Raw genomic sequence first — 20,718 nt, forward strand, 5'->3', positions numbered from 1 at the left:
AAAAGAAATTTATTAGACCACACAGCAAATTGTAGTAAGTGTGAAAAAATTGATGGCTTATTTATTAAAACAAAACTTGACACATTTGATGGTTTGATTTCATGGGAAAATATAACCATGCATCACACCAATGATAAATTCCACAACAGCTAGCACAAAACAAAATACCAATTTAAATCTCCAGCTTTCATTAGCGATGATTACGCTGTATGATATTCTTTATTTTGTAGTATGTCTAAGCATGTTTGATCACTGTTAATGACAACAAACCTATAATATTTGTAATGTTCTCCAGTGTCCAGCCAAGCACAGTCATCTTCGTAACAAAATATTTGGACAGCATACCTTGTCGTCACCTTCAGGTGATGCCAGAAGAAAGAGCATCTTTGCTACATCTCTCTCATACTGTGATAGTTCCCCACCTCCACGCCCACTTCCTGGTCACACGACATGTCGGGTAGAGGGGTGGGGAATGGCATTACTAAAGGGTGGGCACGACTCCCGGACCCTCAGTGCTTCTGCACCCCCGTTGGGGGTGGAAGCAGCTCTCGGCCAATAGAGTGATTTTAATTGGCCGAGTGCTATGTCCCAATCTTTGCTTAGGATGTAGCCACTGTGCCTTTTGATCACCCCATTGGCCACTTGTGCTTCGATAGGCTCCTTCATAACACAGTCCCAAAATGACAAAGTCTGTCTTAACATTTACCTATTACGTATGATGAAAGACAACTTGGGGCTCAATAAACCAGGTTTTACAGCATTCCATGTAAATGCAGTAAAGGCATACATCAGACAGACTGTGCACACAATCTAAGAAAGGTTTAAAGTCACACTGAACTTTAGCAACCAACTAAATCTGCGGTTGCAAAACATTACACAGTGTCAGGGGACTCAAAATAGTATGAAGAAACAAAAGTGTGAAGAGAGACATTGTCATTTCGGGACTGTGTTTTGAAGGAAGCTATGGAAATACATGTGGATGACAGGCTGATCAACACAGTGGCTACATCCCAAGCAAAGCTTGTGACCCAGCACTCAGCCAACTAAAACCACAATGTTTACTGAGAGACACTTCTGTTCTCAATGGGGGCTACACAAGCACTGAGGGACCAGAGTTTGTGATCAGCCTTCGGCAATGTCGTTCCCCCAGCATTCCATGAGACATGTAATGCGCCCAAGTAGTGGGGGAAGGTATTAGGAGCAATCACAGTATAAACGACGCAAGGTGTAGCGAGGATGCTCATTCTACAGTTATCACCTCAAGATGACGGCAAGGTATGCTGCCGTATTGTTGTGTTACAAAGATGACTGAATCCGGCTGGACACCTGAGAACAGTACAAACATTCACCAGGAAAGCTTAAGATCATTTGTTATGGCCTAAGGAGCCTGAAAAGCCAGATGCATAAATTAGCAGGCAATTGTCAGGGCATATTACACACATTATAATTCACAGATAAAATATATAATCATTTTTTGGGTTGAATCTCCTTCAGCACACAGTACTTTCTGAGTTCTAAAGGAGAGCTGTCAGAATCATTACTGGGAAGAGCATCAGAGATTCAAACAGGCATTTGTTTAAGATACACACATCAAAAAAAGTTTTGCATCACCTTGGTTCCAAGAGTTCCGGTACCTGTACAAAAAATTGGAATAGAGATCAACATAAGCATCATTTTTGCCCTTTTTATTGTTCATGAAAACCACACATTGTATATTGTAGCCTCATACAGCGAGACCTTCAGCGGTGATGGTCCAGACTGCTGTACACACTGATACCTATAATACCCAGTAGCACGTTCTCTTGCATTGATGCATGCCTGTATTCATTGTGGCATACTATCCAGAAGTTCATCAAGGCACTGTTGGTCCAGACTGGCCCACTCCTCAACGGCGATTCGGCGTAGATCCCTCGGAGTGGTTGGTGGTTTCACGTCATCCATACACAGCCCTTTTCAATCTATCCTGGGCATGTCCAATAGGGTTCATGTCTGGAGAACGTGCTGGCCACTCTAGTCGAGCAATGTAGTTATCCTGAAGGAAGTCATTCACAAGACGTGTACGACGGGAGCGCAAACTGTCACCCATGGAGACTAATCCTTTGGCAATATGCTGCCGATATGGTCACTATTAGTCAGATGATGGCATTTACGTATCGCACAGCCGTTATGGCACCTTGCTGCATTCGCTGGACAGTGTGTCTAAGGTGTTCAGCCTGACCAGCTGGCTTCCAAACACGTCTCTGACGATTGTCTGGTTGAAAGCATATGCGACACTCATCGGTGAAGAGAACATGATGCCAATCCTAAGCAGTCCATTCGGCATGTTGTTGGGCTCATCTGTACTGCGATGCACGGTGTCGTAGTTGCAAAGATGGACCTCGCCATGGGCATCGGGAGTGAAGTTGCCTATCATGCAGCCTATTGCGCACAGTTTGAGTTGTAACAAGACATCCTGTGGCTGCACGAAAAGCATTATTCAACATGGTAGCGTTGCTGTCAGAATTCCTCTGGGCCATAATCCTTAGGTAGCGGTGATCTGTATCTCCTCCACGTATGAACAACATCACTTTAGTTCACTCCAACACACCTGCACACTTCCCGTGTTGAGAGCCCTTTCTGGCACAAAGTAACAACGCAGATGCGATTGAACCGCGGTATTGACCACCTAGGCATGGTTGACCTACAGACAACGTGAGCTGTGCACCTCCTTCCCAGTGGAATGACTGGAACTGATTGGCTGTCAGACCCTCTCCGTCTAATAGGCGCTGCTAATGCATGGTTGTTTACATCTTTGGGCAAGTTTAGTGACATCTCTGAACAGTCAAAAGGACTGTGTCTTTGATACAATATACACAGTTAATGTCCATCTCCAGGAGTTCTGGGAACCGGAGTAATGCAAAACTTATTTTGATGTGTGTATTAAACACACTATCATTGTCCTGTGTGTACATCTTGGAAAATTTACAGTTAGTAAAGAAACGTGAAACTATTAAGCTGAATATGAAACTTAATTTAGATATTAACAAGCACTACATAAAGAGTCTCTTCATGTTACACCTGCGAACACTAGGAAAGCCAAAAAACAACATATAGGAAGTGGATAAAACAGAACAACAAATTAACACTACAAAATCTATCACAAATGTAAAAAAGGTCATACCTACAGCACCACTTCATCTATTCAGGAAAATTTTACTCTGATCATATTTTACATTAACATAGATATCAATTCACAATTCTGAAACTAAATACGAAGCTTGCACAATCCTGTAGCCGTGGTGAAACTGTTAGTAATTATTGAGAGTAGTTGCCTAAGCTAATTGAGGTGGGGGAGGGGGGTAGGAGGTACGGAATGGAGCAAAGAGGGGAGAGCAGGAAAGAGGCACGTCTTTGGACAGATGAATATGTGGCCAAACCACGAGATGAAGGGAGTACTGAGAGTAGTGCTAAAAGTGGAAGAGGGTGTAAAAGGAGAATGTGGAGGGGATATGGGAGAGAGGGGGAGGAGGGGAGCAGAGAGGGGGAGGAAGGGAGGGGACTCAAGAGAGGCGGAGGGGACTCGAAAGAGAGGGGGGAGGGGACTGGAGAGAGAGGGGGGAGGGGAGGAGAGAGAGAGGGGGAGGGGAGGAGAGAGGGGGAGGGGAGGAGAGAGGGGGAGGGGAAGAGAGAGGGGGGAGGGGAAGAGAGAGAGGGGGAGGGGAGGAGTGAGCGGGGGAGGGGAGGAGAGAGGGGGGAGGGGAGGAGAGAGAGGGGGAGGGGAGGAGAGAGAGGGGGGAGGGGAGGAGAGAGAGGGGGGAGGGGAGGGGAGAGAGGGGGAGGGGAGGAGAGAGGGTGGAGGGGAGGAGAGAGAGGGGGAGGGGAGGGGAGAGGGGGAGGGGAGGAGAGAGAGGGAGGGGAGGGAGGGAGGGGGAGGAGGGAGGGAGGGGGGAGATCCCGTGTGGGGGGATGGGGTGGGGGAGGGGGTGGGAGAGGAGTGGTTGGTGAATGCTGTCCATGATCTGGATGGGGAAGGACTGTGTGCTGTAAGTAATCAGTATTGTCATGGCCACAGAATTGTGCATTTCATTGTCTGTATGGTTGTGCACATGAATGTGTGTATTTTTGCTAGAAAAAGAGAACTTGAAAGCTAGTGTGAATGCTGTTTACTGTTAAATGTGCGCTCCGTGCATTGGTCCACTACAGGTGAGTGCCTGCCTTTCCCTTACTTTATGTACAGTTTCAAGTGTCTCGACAATCTCGTCATGTTTTCATGACAGTAATTTTCAGTTCCTGAACCCGAAATTGGGATCACCGTTATCGACTAAGCGAAGGAAAAAAACAGAATATCTTACGTGGCTGCAGATGATATCTCCAGTCACAGTTCAATGAAGGTTGAGAACCAGTTATGAGAAATGGAAACAATTGTTTTAAAATATAGTTACAGCCGAAAAGAAGAACTGCAGCAGGCGACCTACAGCTTCTGCAGAGATTTTCGAAAACATCCAGACAAGTGTTCACTCGATCACGATCCAAACCAGTGAGACAAGCCCCACAAACAAAATATTACACACAATTTTCGACACATGACCAGGAGTCTTGGTATGAAGAATTTTGGTACTGGTGGTATCCAGCCACCAAAATTTTCCAACTGTTGTAGGTGTCACCTCTCAAATGCTGAAAATAGTATAGTGTGACAGACGTGTTTGGATGTTTTGTGTGTTATAAGTGGTGCTCACATTGCGTGCCTTAAATGGTATCACACATGATTGAAAACTTTACAATTGTGAGTAGGCATGTGCACAATAGTGTCATTCCTTGCATGACTATCATGGGTTTTGCTGGAATTTTGTGAGAACATTCGCACATCTTCACAATGAGCATACACAGTTTCACTTTTGCTTGGAGATATGTACAGTAGTAATTTCTTTTGCCCAGTAGTGCAGCTTTCAACGTACACCCTCGAGTTTTCAGGAACTTTTGAGATATATCTCTGTCAATATTTACTTGAAAGAAATCAAACTTGGCCACCTTTTACAACTTTTTGCACTATCTTGTGTAAAATAATAAAAAGAGACTTCAGTAATTTTCATTTGGATAATTTGAAGCAATACAATATAAAATTTAATTCTGCTGTTGCTTTCCAACAGTTTACAAGTTGACAATTTCTGCCACCCCTCATAAATCAGTATATTTAGAACATTTTACAAAAAAGATTAAGTTCTTCTGCAAACTCTTTTAAACCATTTTCATTACAAAGAATGTGTTCCAAACCACCTAAAACACTAGTTTTGTTTTGCAATGTGAACATATCAAGCCTTGAAAAACTACAACGAGGTAGAGATGTACTGACAATGCGCCCGTATTCCACTGGTACTCAAATTAAATCTGACGTTTTATTATGTTCTACAATTGTTTAGTACTCTATGGGGAAGGTAATATCAAAAGTCCTGGTGACAAGAATGAGATATAGTCTGAACTCAAGAAAAGGGTGCCTTTTCTTGTGTCATGATTCATTGTGACATATTTCAGCCTGTTCTTATGCTATAATAACTACAAAATTGAACACGGTATAGATTTCAAAATTTAACTGTGCACTTCCAAGGCACTGGAGAACATGGTAGTAAAATTATTGCATAAAAACTGCAAAACACATTGTATAAACTACCTTCAAGTTATACACCACTGGAACGCTGTGTAAATTTTGGTCAAGTTCATAGCAATGTGGCTGACATTTTTTGGAGAGGATTTCTGTACTTTTTTATGTGCAGTGCTACTGATGTGCTTGTTTAATTTCACTTTAAAGTGTAGCATATTTTGTGTTTGCATCAAATGCAATTTATGTGGAACATTAGTGTACTGATGAAAAATTGTATAAACATGTTGCTATGGTCCATGGTGGTTTAAACACTACTGGTTTCTTTTAAAGTGAGAAAACCAGTTTCCCCATTGCCACAGGGATCATGTCTGATAGTTGTGCATAGCAGCTATGTGTGTGTTTCTTTACCACAGGTTCCCAAGCCTGATGATACATTTAAGTTTCAGAGGCCAAAGCTAGAAGAGGTCTCTCTTAGGATCCTAAACTTATGTTTGCTTCAAACTACTTGATTTTTTTTTATATGTTTCCTAAATTTGCCATTGAATATTACGAGGAAAACTGTACTGCCAGCCAGACAACGTCAATGATGATGCTGGAATAACTGCAGCAATGTGCTGCTCTGGAACCTACACTTGCCATTCCTTTATGGCCAATAAAACGAATTTTCTGGGCCATATGAAGCTTATTATACCATCCTTCTGCTCAGCAGAAGTCTCTCAGATACTTCCAATCTACCACTCTTTTTCATGAATATATGCAGTATATTCTTCACTACTATCATTAATTTTGAGTACAACTCTGCTGACCTGAACTATTGCTTCATCAATTAGCAAAATGTCATTAAATTTGCTTTCATCTGCAAAGAAGAAATCAAGTGGAGTGGAGTGTTACAAGGAGAGAGGTGTGGACATGTCTATGCTCAAGCAGAAACTAGGGAAAACCCATCATTTTTTGCCAACCGATGAAACAATAATTCATGTCAGCAGAGGTTTCTGTCCAAAATTTGAGACAGTAGTGATGAAGATATATCAACACTAGACCTCCAGTCAGGACGGTATACTGCATACATTTACGAAAGAGAGTTGGACTCGAATATATCTGCGAGACTTTGACTGAGAAGCCTGGTGCTTTAATGAGCTTCATATGGCCCAGCCAGTTTACTTTATTGGCCGCAACGAGTGATGAGTGCTAGATTCCACAACAGCACATTACTGCAGTTACTTCAGCAACATCATTGACATTGTCTGGCCATCAGTATGGTTTTCCTCGTGATATTCAACAGCAAATTAGTGAAACCTGTACAAACTTCAAGTAGTTCGAGGTAAACATAAGTTTAGGATTCTGAAAGAGACCCATTCTAGCTTTGGCCTCAAACTTATGTGTATCATCAGGCTCGGTATCTGGTATAAAGAAACCCTTGCCCGACTTGGAAACCTGTGGCAAAGAAAACCTCCCATGGCTGGTGCTGCCACAGCTATCAGGGATGTTGGCTTTCTCACTTTTAATAAAAAAGAGAGAGAGAGAGAGAGAGAGAGAGAGAGGGAAGGAAGAAGAAGAAGAAGAAGAAGCCAATACAATTTTTATATCAGTACACTGATGATCCACATAAACCGCAAACTATGTGAACAAAAAAATATACTATACTTCCGACTGCAATTTGAACAGCACTTCAATAGCACTGCATCATAAAAAGACACTGAGAATTCTCGATAACATGAATCCTCTCCAAATGACAGTTTTTTTGAGTTCTGGCTACCTCACTTACTTGTCATCAGGACTTTTGATATTACCTTCCCCACAGAGTACTAAACAAATGTAGAACATAATAAAACATGTCAGGTTTAATTTGAGTACCAGCAGAATATTCACGCATTATCAATGCACCTCCACCTTGTCGTTTTTTTGGAGCTTTATACGCTCACATTGCAAAACCAAATCTAGTTATCTACATCTACACACATACTCTGCATGCCACTGTATAGTGTTTGGTGAGGAGTACTCTGTACCACTATCGGCTATTTATTTTCCTATTCCACTCTTTAACAGAGCGAGGGAAAAACTATTGTCTATATTGGTTTGTACAAGCCCTGATTTCTCATATCTTCATGGTCCTTATGCGAAATGTATATTGGCAGCAGTGGAATCGTTCCACAGCCAGGTTCAAATGCTGGTTTTCTAAATTTTCTCAGTAGTATTCTCCGAAAAGAACATCACCTCCTTCCGTCCGTGAACTCCCATTTGAGTTCCCAAATCATCTCTGTAAAATATGCATGTTGTTCGAACCTACCAGTAATAAATTTAACAGCACGCATCTGGATTTCTTTGAACTCTTCTTTTAATATGTCATGCTACAGATACTGAACACTCTAGCAGTACTCAGGGACAGGTCGCACTAGAGTCCTATATGCAGTCTCCTTTATGCACGAACCATACTTTCCCACAATTCTTCCAATAAACCCAAGTTGACGATTCATCTTCTCTACCACAATCCTCATACACTCGTTCCCTCTCATATCACTTTGCAACATTATGCCCAGATATTTAAACAATGAGGCTGTTTCAAGCAGGGCTGTATCTGTATCTCAGTGGTTTGTTTTTCTTATTCATCTACAATAACTTACATTTTTCTTCATTTAGAGCAAGCTGCCACTCACCACACAACTTGAAATTTTGTCCAAGTCATCTAGTATCAGCCTACAGTCACTCAACTTTGACACCTCATACATCACAACATTAGAAGCAAACAAACACACATTGCTGCCCACCCTGTCTGCCACATAATTTATACAGAACAGAAAATAGTAGTGGTCCTCTCACACTTCCCTGTGGCACCATGGCAATATCCTTGCCTCTAGGTTGTTTTGCTTTAGGGTGCAAAAACAACTAGGATCATATGTGCCCATGTCAGAACTGTAGAACACGAAGACAAAGAGAAGAATTAAAAACGATTACACATTAATCCCAATCGACGGAAGAGAAGGCAGCTCAAAACAGGGATGTAGAGAAAGGTCTATAAAATACCCCATAGAGAAACTAAAAATTAAATAGCCTTTGCCATATTGCTATGATGGATAAAAAGTAAAATGTGGTCAAAGGTCTGCATGTCATTCGTCAAAATGCCAATAACTCAGACGGCGAACACAAACGAGAATGTAAGTCACTGAAAAAAGGGCATTCCGTCAGCAAATGGCAGACGGTCAAAGGTTGAGCACATTTAGCACACAGTGGTGAGGGAGAATCACTTAACAAAACACAGTGCCTGATACCAACCTAACTAACACGATTGCCTCATGACAGGAGGGCCGAGAGGAGGTTGTCCGTGCCGCTGGGAGAGGCTTAATAATCTGGAGCTTGTTCCCATGAAGGGATGACCAGAGGTGATGGCAAATTGACATCACCTGCAGACAGGTGGCAACACAGAGATCATCAGAGGGAACGTAAGACCTAGAGGGCAGAGGTACAAGGACTGCAGCCTTGGCAGCAGCATCAGCAGCCTCGTTTTATGTCAAACCGACATCACCAAGAGCCCACATCAATGGCTCTACAGAAGTGGGCAAAGGACAGCTTTCCTGGACCCGTTGCACTAAGGGATGGACAGTGTGCAGCACACACGGGAACAGATGACACAACTGACTGTGCGGCCCGATACAGGGCGAAGAGCTCTGCTGAAAATACTGAGCTGTCTTCCAGAAGTCCATACTGAAAAAACTTCAGTGCCAATGACGAAGGCACACCGGACACCACAGTCAGTCCGAGACCCAGAAGTGTACCCAAAGGTACTATCACGAAGTTCTGTACGAAAGTCGTTAAACTGAAGGCGATAGAGTGAGTCTGGAGTAGTGCCCTTAGGAAGCGAATGAAGGCCGACGTGAACACATGCTGCCGCACGAAGCCGAGGGTTTACACCCACCGGTAAAGTTGCAGGTAGCGTGAGGTTAAGCTGCCGGAGCAAGAGTCAAAGGTAAACTCCAGGAGGTAACAGAGAAGAGGGATGTGCCCATACTGGCAATTAAGAGTGTCATCGAAGGAGGAGGCACAGGATGGGTAGCCACGGGTGGCAGACAAGCGGCATGCATATCTACTGAGGAGAGTCACGACAGTAGGACAACGGTAGTTCGGCAACTTCAGCATAGAGACTTAACCGGGCTAGTGTAAAAGCCTCCACTGGCCAAATGGATGCCATGATGGTGGATAGTATCGACAAGGCTAAGAGGGACGGACGTGCAGATGCATAAACGAAACACCCATAGTCTAGTGACTGGGTTGGGTTGTTTAGGGGAAGAGACCAAACAGCGTGGTCATCGGATTGGGGAAGGACGGGGAAGGAAGTCGGCCGTGCCCTTTCAAAGGAACCATCCCGGCATTTGCCTGGAGCAGTTTAGGGAAATCATGGAAAACCTAAATCAGGATGGCCGGACACGGGATTGAACCGTCGCCTCCCAAATGCGAGTCCAGTGTGCTAACCACTGCACCACCTCGCTCGGTCTAGTTTCTGCTCCCCAGAAAGTACCACTGAGGACACGTAGTACACTGAGGGACAACGTACAGAGGGCTGCCAGGTAAGACACGTGGGAGGACCAAGAAAGTATCCTACCGAGCATGAGCCCCATGAATATCATAGTTTCAAACGAACCGAAGAGCAACAGGCCCGAGATGTCAAGATGGTGGAAGAAACCCATTGAGCCGCCAGAAATTCATACAGACTGTTCTGTCAGTGGAAAAACGAAAGCCACTGTCAATGCTCCACGAGTCAAGACAATCGAGACAACGCCGAACTGCTCAATAAGACAGTTCAGTGGAGAACTGTAACAGGTAACAAAATTTTTGACAAAAATGGAGCTGGAGATGCCTGGTGGGAGACAGGCCATTATATGGTTAATGGTGATAGGAAAGAGGGCACCAATCAGGACACAAGCCTGGGCACACCGTTTTCCTTGATAAAGGTGTTCGGTAAGGCGTACCTTGAAAACATAAGTCTTTCAAATATTCCTGAAGGAAACGGGGCAGGCGGCCTCGGAAACCACAAGTGTAGAGAATATGGAGGATACCAGGAATCCAGGAAGCGTCGTAGGCTTTCTCCAAACTACAAAACACAGCCACAGTCTGGGATTTCTGCAGAAAACGATTCATGACGTGTGCACAAACTGACGGGATGGCCAACTGCAGAATGGTGCGCTCGAAATACACACTGTGCAATGGTTAGTAAATTGCGAGACTCGAGCCACCGAACCAGCTGAGCATGAATCATATAAATTCCATCACCTTGCAAACACAGCTGGTGAGAGAAATGGGGCAGTAGCTAGAAGGAACGTGTTTATCCTTACCGGGCTTAGGTACGGGTATGACAGTGGCTTCACAAAGTGTCTGGGGAATGTGCCCTCTGCCCACATGCATTTGTACATACTAAGCAGAATGAGCTTGCCTGCAAGAGAAAGTTTCTGCAACATCTAAATGTGAACATCGTCTGGTCCTGGGGCGGAGGATCGGAATGAAGTAAGAGCACGATCTAGCTCCCTCAAAGCGAAGGCAGCATTGTAGCACTCATATGATTCTGAGAAGAGAAGAGAAGAGTATCGCCCGAGACTCCTCGGCTCATTTCCAGTGGTGGAAGGCAGGGTAATAATGGGAGCAGCTCAAAGTCTCTGCAAAATGGCAGCCTAAGGTATTGGAGACAGCAATAGGGTCCACAATGACATCGTCTGGTACTGTCAGGCCGGAAACTGGAGAATGGATCTTAGTCCCTGAGGGGGGTTGGCCCACAAGATGGAAGAGGGAGCGGAACTGCTAAAAGAACTAGTGAATAAAATCCAGCTAGCAATTTTGCTGTCCCGAAGAACGCAAAGACACTGCGAACGCAACTGTTTATAATGAATACAGTTTGCCATCACAGGATGACAGTTAAAAATGTGAAGAGCACGTCCCGTGTCCAAATTGCATCGCAGCACACCTTAGTCCACCAAGGGACCGGGTCACGGCATGGTAAAGGGGAAGTGCGAGTAACGGAACGTTCTGTGGTGGTAAGGATAACATTTATAAGATATTCTACCTGGTCATCACAAATGGGGAAATGTTGTTCATTGAAGGTCGCCAGGGAGGAATAAAGCCTCCAGTCAGTCTTAGTAAGCTGACGTTTTGGTGTGCACATTGGTGGGGTAGGAGTCGGCAAACTGATAGCGCACAGGAAATGGTCATTTCAGTATGCGTCAGAAGGTCAGCCAACAGGGCACCTCTCTGACAGGTTCTAGGAGAACCCCAAAGAGGATGGTGCGCACTGAAGTCACCGAGCAGCAGAAAAGGGTGAGGTAGCTGGTCAGTAAGCTGGAGGAAGTCTGTCGTGGTCACATTGAATGACGGAGGGATGTAAATGGTACAATGAAAAAAAGGTCACGTGAGGAAGGAGAAGGCGAACTGCAACAGCTTGAAGGCTGATAGTCAGGGAGATTGGTTGACTGTCAATGTAATCCTGTATGAACAGCATGACTCCCATATGGGATGGAATCCTGTCCTCAGGGGAAGGTCAAAAGAGGCCGGGAAGAAATGTGAGAGCTCGAAGTGGCCGTGAGGACGCAATTTTGTTTCCTGGAGGCAGAGAACAAGTGGGCGCTGCAATTCTAAGAGCAGCTGTAAATCCTCTTTTTTTTTTGATCAATTACCACAAACGGCACATTGGAGGAGAGTGATGCTGAGGAAAAATTAAAGGGGTGTTACGTCGGCAGCTGCCGAGTGTCAGCCTTCGAAGACTCACTGCTACAGGGCACAGGGCAGGAGGATACCGCTCCGTGAGGTCCTTCTGTCGACCTGTGGGGTCCAGGCACAAAAACGGTCGGTGGTGCGAACTAGCGACACGCAGGTCACGTGGCGACGCTGTCATAGAGGATCTTCGAGTTGGCAAAGCAGAAGACCGTTTGCCTTTGTTTGAGTTCTTGGAAGCTTTCCGGTTGGCAGAGGAAGACTCAGATGTCTGTTCGCTGGAGGGACGTAGGAAGTATTCACAGGTTTGTCCTTTCCAATCTGCCGGCTGTGTAGCTGGTGACTTCGCCCTGTGAGGAAAAAGTTTAGTGGCATATTGCACAGCTAGAGAATGAGACAGGGTCGCTACCATGGTGCTGGTCGATTTCACCACTGTGGTGGTAATTTTGAGGTTGCATGTTTGCAAGGTCATGTCCTTCATGGAGCGAGATGTAGCAAGAGCAGTACTGCAGATGCAAGATGGTAGAATGCAGGGTTTCCGACTAGCCGACAACTTGCGAGCGACCAGGTAAGGCACTTTTTCCTTCACCCGGATCTCCTGGACAGCCCACTCATTGAGATACAGGGGACGATCGCAGGAAGAGGGGGCAGGGTTGCCATTGCAGTTAATGCAGAGGAGAGAAGGAGGTGGACAATCGTCTTCATAAGCATCCCTACCTCAGTTACAAATTTGGCTGGGTGCCAACAGGACTCTCGAGTGTGGTGGTAATGATGACACTAGTAGCAACGCTTCGGGTTCAGAATGTACGGTTTGACTGTGATAACCTCATAACCTGCTCTGATCTTTGACTGAAGAACCACTCTGCCAAAGTGAGAAAGACAGTGTGTGTGGGCAGTAAGGACGCTATGACACCTTGATCAGAGAGATATGTTTGGATTTCTGCCTCAGTCAGACCATTGAGCAGCCTACTGTAAATAACACCATAGGAAGAATTCAGAGTTTGCCGGGTGTTGATACGTAGAGGATAGCTGTGGAGGAGCGAAGCTGCAAGCAGTTGTTGTGTTTGAGAACCAGAAGTAGTTTCCAAAAGCAAAGTGCCATTGCGTAAATGAGAGCAGGATCTCTCAGAGCCAGCAATTACATCAACACCTTTCTGTATAATACACAGTTTTACTGTAGTGAAGGACTGACTGTCTTCAGTACATGAAACCACAAGGAACTACAGTGCAGCTGGGAGGGTCTTTGAATCGTTAGCCTCATTCTGTTTATGCTTCGTAGCCGCTGACTGTGAAGATCATTGACTCACGGCGAGAAAATCCCCACGATTGATAGCGTCTCCAATGGCGCGCTCCTTCCAACTCGGGGGCCCCTTCAGATGAGGACGCACTTGCCTTGAGCGACTGTTCACACCTCAGATCACATCTCCCAAACACCTGGCAGAGGGACCAATCGGCAATTTGGGAAGGTAGCAGCTAAGGCAATCACCCCTCCCTGGGCCTGGCCTGTACCTGAGGGCACATCGAATCCTACCCTACCTGTCGACTTGGGGCTGGGAATTACACGTTACCCAGTCACTTGTCAATTACACATCAAGACGTGTGGGCCAGTCTTCAGGAGCACACAGGCAGGAAGAGGAAAATGTGGAACCTCAAACGCTGAAGCGGAGAAGGATAGGAGAAGGTGAATGAAGGAAGAAAAAAAGAGAGAAAAACGGTGGGGAGTATTCTGATACTGACTAATTGACTACCGAAAATGCAGAACACTTGTCCAAACACGGCCCAGTTATGTTCCCCAAGGGAGGAGAAAAAGAACAGCAAGAGAATAGACATGTAGGATGGAAGGGAAAAGATGCTGCAAAGGCTGGGGTACCACGATAACCAAGCACAATCCACCAAAGAGCGGCAAGCCCCCTGGGGGACCCTTGCCTCTGATGGTGTCGAGGACAACATACCGAGTTCTATTACTTAAGAAGTTTTAGGTGGGTTAGAACATGGTCTGTCTACTGAAATCAGTTTGCAGAAGAGTTTTTTGTGCAAGTGGGCTAAATATACCTCTTTTTGGGGTTTTTACAAAAATAGTCAACTTTGCCCTCAATATGTAAACTACTGGAAAGCAATAGGAGAATGAAATTTTGTATTCTACGACTTTGTATTGCTAAGTTACTATATGCAAAGTTTATGTTTATTCTGCAATTACTTCTGGAGGTACATAAAGCTAAATTTCACACCTTTTTTTTTTTTTTTTTTTTTTTCAAGCATCTATTTTTATGGCGGACTTTGCTTCAAATTATCCATCTGAAAATCATTCAAGAATTTTTTTTTTTATTTAAGAGAGTGCAGAAGTTGTACAAGACGGTCAAGTTTTGTTTCCCAAATGAAAAATATGGCCACAGATGACGTCTTAAAATTGCTTAAAACTCAGGGGTGCACTGTTGAGAGTTGTGCTATGGAGTTAAGAAAGTATTACACTGGAAAAAGTAATGTTTTACCTATCTCCATTGGCAACATGTGTGAATGTTCACACACAATTTCAGCAAAGTCCGTGATGGTCACACGGGATCTTTTTCAGTGATCTGTTGACTTGGCACGGAATTGACCAATACTGTGTCTGTGTCACTGTTAATTAAAATGTTGTGTCCACTTTAAATCAGAGCAAACATTCTGTAACAATCTGTATAACAGTGTGCACAAAGTTCTTTCCATCTACGAAACAGAATATGCAAATGCAAGTACTGGTATAACTAAGTTTCAGATGCTCAATATTGTAAAGTATCTGCCCTGATACGATGCAACGGACAGATAATAATAAAATAATAACAAAATCAGAATTGAAAAACCCGAGCAGGATACCTTAACCTCGTGGAAATCTTGCGAGGGCGTAATTGCCGGCGCAGGAGTGCTGAGGTCGTCCTCGGGCGTGCGATCCCGTGCGGCCTTCTGCTGCTGCAGCTTGCTGCGACGCTCGAGGAATTGCCTGCTAAACTCCTGTGCATCACGCCCCTCGCCCAGGTACACCCGCACGTAATCCTTCACTTCGTACGCTGACTCGATGTCTCGCAGGAATGCCACAAATGTCGGCACTGGAAAATATATGAGGAAGCTGGGTTTGATGAATGTGTGAATGGTTGAGAAAACCTGATATCTCATTAACACATACTTAGCAATTTTCAGAAACTATTTACAATGTTTTAGCAATTACATGGGAAGTGCACACACAGTAAATCACTCATTTTGCTCATATTTTACACGGTTGTAGTGCTTATATGCCTACAACACGTACTGCTCAAGCACAATGTCCTCCTTGAGCCTTTTTAACAAATCAGAGTTTGAAGTATTAGGAACAGCAGTGGTAGCACAAGGAGCTGTCAATCAGAGCCTACAACTCTGTCAGGACTGTGATTCAATTGGTTCTTCCCTGAATGTTCCACCAAACAGTTGTACTGCTTCGCCAAATCATGTTTCTTAGGAAAGGAACAGTAAAACAGCACTCATTGCAGTACATTTGGGGGTACACACAATTGAGATACAACAAGGAATTAAAATGACATGATTTTTTTTTTTTTTTTGTTTTTTTTTTTTTATTAAAATTGATACACCTGTGCACATATTGCTGCCCGTGTTACTGAACGCCATTATTGGGACTCACTATGAGTTGCAGATTGCCTGCCTAATGGCGTTCAGGGGCAACAAAAATGTAATTTTCAATTATTTTGCGTAATTATTGTCCAAATTTAAAATGCTTTCATAATAAACTCATTAAGAGGTATAATCTTATGTTAAAAGTTTAACACAATAAGACAAGTATTACTATCAGAAACTGAGCGTTTGTCTTAGGCCAGTGTAAGATGGAGCACAAATACCCGGACTTCATAAATCCAGAGTTGGAGAATAAGAGCACTTGACGACCTCTAACAGGCATATGTACACAAAATTTCAAACTTTACAAAACTGCTACTTGCTGATAGTCCTGCACAAAATGAAAAAAGGAAAATGTTTACCGCTTACTGCGTTTCACTGTTCATGTAGTAAAAGATACAAAGTTTTAATTTATTACTTCTTTACTATTGACCCCTCTAACAATACAGTTTGCAGACAGCACCCTCATATAACACTGAATGCAGCTGCAAAACTATATCATTGTATGATGCACAGTTTCAAAGAAAAAATATCATTAAGATTGAGGTGCATGAAAACTTGCTTTTGCTTAAAACATGAGTGCAAATTACCTAAACAGTATTCATCCAGTGTTTCACGATGGAGAGTACTTAGTGACTTCCAACGAACTTTAAGCATAATTTCAAAACTTTTCTAAACCTTTTACTCACTTAAATACTTAACGCAATTCCCTCATTAAAGCCATCAAACACTTCAATTTGTTTTGTACATGCGAGTTTCACTGTTTAAAGAATTGGGGTCTACTGGTGAAATAATAATACACTTTGAACTACGCACATGTGTTCGTGTACACATATGAATGCATCATATGTTCATTTAATTGCTATTCTGTAATTATTATAATGTGTACTGTTTAAGAATATCATAGCGAAGTCATATCAGGTTAATACTGCTTTGAATGATGTTCACTGTATTATTATTAATATTAATAATAATAACAATAATAATAAAATAATAAAATTACAGGGCTTAGAGCACAGTATGGGCAGATTTATATTTAGCGTCTGCTGCTTTACCTAACCAGCTAAGGCTATAACACCACAGTTGAAAGGCTTGTGCTCTCATTTCTCATTTGCCTTTTAACAGCGTTATAAAACTAAGAGGCAGAATTTATTGCACTGCACAACAGCAGAATTTGTTACACCTATGTATGTACTGCGACTGTGCAAAGATGAGCAAAATCGATAATTTGTTCGCTTACTGTATTAGACCACTGACAATAGAGACCTCACGTGATGTCAGTAAATTGAAACCAACAGCAATAAGCTGATGAGTTGACTGTATCGCAGGTGGTTTATGGAATGAATATTAATTTTTCTTTCCTTATTTTTTGTTTCAGTTTTTTATTACAGTGGTGGTGTGCACTAGTGGAGTCTTGTGCAGCGTTTGCATGCTTCGAAAAATGTATAAACGTAAATAATATTTCATTACATTGGTAAGGTTGCCTTAAAACAAAAAAACTTTGCAAACATTTTTAAAGATTAATGTCAATGAACCTAAGGAGTGAAAGTACTGCTGTCGAAATGTATATGGTCTACAAAATTATGTTTATTTGGGTATAAATATTATGGGTCCTGTTGCATTGTAAAAATACGTGCAGGAATTTACGTGACATTAATAGCCGTATCTTTCTTTTTTTCTGTCCATGCCACAAACTTCATCAAGTAACATCAATACTGTCAACAGTTCTTCCATTGATGATTTGTCTGGTGGTATTCCCCTCAAGTACTGGTAGCATTCTCAACAAAACAGAAAGCCGTGACAGGAACAAGATAACTTTTGCACAACAGTAATTGCAAGATACAGTCCACAATTAAGCAGTTTTTTCTCCTACTGTAACAGCACATCTTATAAGAACAACTATTTGAAACAGCCTACTGAATCAATGATGCTGCTGCACAGAATAAAAAGCCAAGTTCGGAACCAGCATTAACACATGGCAAGGGTGTACATGAGGAGTGGCAAAAAATTCACTTAAGTTTCACAGAGCTAACATCACTCTCTATCACACTGTTTGCAGATGTACACAGTTTGTGTCACAACTCACCGTCTATGGAGTGTTTCAGAGATCCGAGCGCATCCGTACACCACTGTGTGAACTCGTCAGGGCGAGGCTCGAACAGCTTCATGACCACGGCCTCCTCTTTCTTGCTGCGCGTTTTCGTATTCGCTGGCAGGTTTTTCCACGGCTGTGTGGTGTTGGCACTGCCACCACTGTTCTTGTTGTTGCCCGATGAGTTGTTGTTGATAATGTTGTTGTTGTGGTTTGTGGCAGATCGGCTCTTTGAAATAGGCACAGCTGCAGAGGTTTTGGCCGCGTCCTCCCAGAAGCCTGAACCTTAAAGCAACATAGCAAAAACTGGAATGAGAAGAATGGCATGTAACACTTACGCAGATAATACTGTAGAGGTGCACTATACAAACATCTGTTTATTTTATGCATCTAAGAACTTTGAGAAGTAGTAGTGAGTAACACCAACATTTGTACGGGAGCAGGGACCTGTTAAATTTCAGATACAATAATTTCTCTTTAGCAATAGAGAATACAGTACAAAAATAATGAACAATACATATAAACCACTTTCATAACACTAATCACTAACACAAGCACAATGTTTATTGATAAACAAAACTTCTGTATAACCATCCAATTAAAAAAAATAAAATATACAAAAAGAGAGGATCAGCCAAAGAAGGGGGGGAGGGGGGAAAGGGGGGGGGGGGAGAGAGAGAGAGAGAGAGAGAGAGAGAGAGAGGGGGTGGGGGGGGGCAGCTAAAATTATTATTTGACAGAAATGCCAAGCCTCAAATACTGGGCACGATGAGACAATAAAAAAAGTGCAATCATTAATTCTTTGGGACCTAAAAAAATTCAATGTTGCAATAAACATTACTGTAAATGCCAATTCTGCCTAAAAATGCGAAATTACGTAACAGACACTATTTCATAGTGAATATCAGATGAACTATTTTAGCAATGAAAACAATCAATTATTGACAAAATTATTTAATTGCATGGATAAAACATCCACTCACCAAGCGGTGGCAGAACATACACATAAAAGAGGATTGTAATTGGCAAGCTTTAGGAGCCAGTGGCTCCTTCTACAGGCAGAAGGGTTGAAGGGGAAGGAAGACACCTTTGCCCAACGACGCAGCGTGCTTTTCTTTGCTGTCAGATCTCCGCAGACATTCTGCAATCATCTATGAATATCTGCACCTGAAGACTATGTAGAGTACCGCCTACAATATGAAATTCATGAAACTAGAGGGGCTGAAGCGAGAACACTTACTGAATGTTCCTCGTGATTTTGAGGAACACCTTAAATCACAGATGCGTTTTGTTCACCTGCAGAAAAATGCTGCTGCTTCTCAACAGAAACAATTTTCTGAAAACAAATACAGTCAAAAGAAGGAAACCGACTATCTCGGGGAAAAAAAAGCTGTTGAAGATTTTGCAAAAGCAAATATTCCAGTCAAAAAGCTCCCCAATCATTAACAGTGAATTTCAAAAGACTGAGGCATTGACTTCACTCATGTAGCATGACCGCCTTTTTAATTTGTACGTCTTATCATTTACAAAGAAAAAACTTTACATGCTACATTTTCAGTTGCCTCTTAATTCTTTATGCCAAAACCAATTGCAAGCAGCTGTGTTTATTTTTCAAATAACTGCATTTTTCCGTGTCGCGACTGCAACAGTGTTCGTTCTAAAAATTTCTACTTTCAGAACCTTTCTGAATTATGCCGATCGAAGACATCTGGGGTAACTCCGCAAATGGGAAAGACAAACTCCTTCCTCTGGATTTCCATCTGCTACTGTCAATTCTCCTAAGCACAGTCAATAGTGGTGACTTCAGTTATGGTAACAGATTGAAAAAGAACTGCTTCCATATATTACAGACATTACCTCAAATAACAGATGAAAAACAATCCCCCTCAAGGTATAGTTGAAGTGCTGAGTCACTGACATGCATATAAATTGGTCAGTTGGACTGCAGCACTTTGAGAATGCAGGAGCCACAGAATATATGGCTAACACGGTGTTTAGGCTGGAAAGGAGCCGTGTGGTGTACAAAACAGTAAGGGACGATGGGTTCATTTATGAGTCTGTTGATGGTGTGACACCTCTACTATTCAGTGAGTTGGTGCCTTTACTAGTAAACTATTTACATTCTGCCAGAACTTTCTGTACCATATTTATAACATAATTATCATAATTGTAACACCAAACCTTTCCTTACTTTAAATAACATTGTTATTAACTCCAACACAAAAACAATCTAACAACTGATGCAATGACACACAAAATACAAAACACACGCATACGATTCCATAATATTACTGTTTAATCAATTAAGAGTGCAATTGATAAATGAGATGTACGGAGTTTTGCGTCAACGCGCACGTCTGTGGTGCATCCTAGTTTCACCCTTCCTACACTGCGAGTGGTCACATTTGATCGTCCAGTTATTTATATCCTGTCTGCTACTATCTCTTACACTTACCAGTGGAGTTGGAATTGACACCGGTGTTTCCCCAGGGCGAGGCGGCACTGACAGAAGCGGCCCAGGACAGCGACTGGGAAGCCGACCCCCAGATGCTAGCCGTGGCAACGGCGGGCGCCGCTGCCGCCTGCTGCTGCTGTTGCTGCTGCTGCAGCCGTTCACGCTCCAGCTGCTGCTGCAACAGCAACCCACACTCCTGACGTTTGCTGTCCACACAACTGCACACTTCTCATTTTATCGAGCGCTATCTGAACTGGAGTTACTTGCTCG

General features: G+C 43.1%; 1 protein-coding gene across 8 annotated transcripts in view; it reads right to left on the reverse strand.

Annotated features, from left to right (window-relative positions):
- Positions 1-20,718, reverse strand: part of LOC126426669 (GRB10-interacting GYF protein 2) — a 169,766-nt gene that overhangs the window by 15,116 nt on the left and 133,932 nt on the right. For 7 of the 8 annotated variants that reach the window (XM_050088555.1, XM_050088557.1, XM_050088556.1 and 4 more), the window contains 3 exons: positions 20,449-20,623; positions 17,988-18,278; positions 15,116-15,345 (listed from right to left, as the gene is read on the reverse strand). In XM_050088555.1, coding sequence (XP_049944512.1) covers positions 15,116-15,345; positions 17,988-18,278; positions 20,449-20,623 — 696 coding nt within the window. The remainder of the gene's footprint in view (positions 1-15,115; positions 15,346-17,987; positions 18,279-20,448; positions 20,624-20,718) is intronic. The other variant, XM_050088558.1, reaches the window with a different exon arrangement.

The sequence above is a fragment of the Schistocerca serialis genome, chromosome 11, assembly GCF_023864345.2.
Source record: "Schistocerca serialis cubense isolate TAMUIC-IGC-003099 chromosome 11, iqSchSeri2.2, whole genome shotgun sequence".
Lineage (NCBI taxonomy): Eukaryota > Metazoa > Arthropoda > Insecta > Orthoptera > Acrididae > Schistocerca > Schistocerca serialis.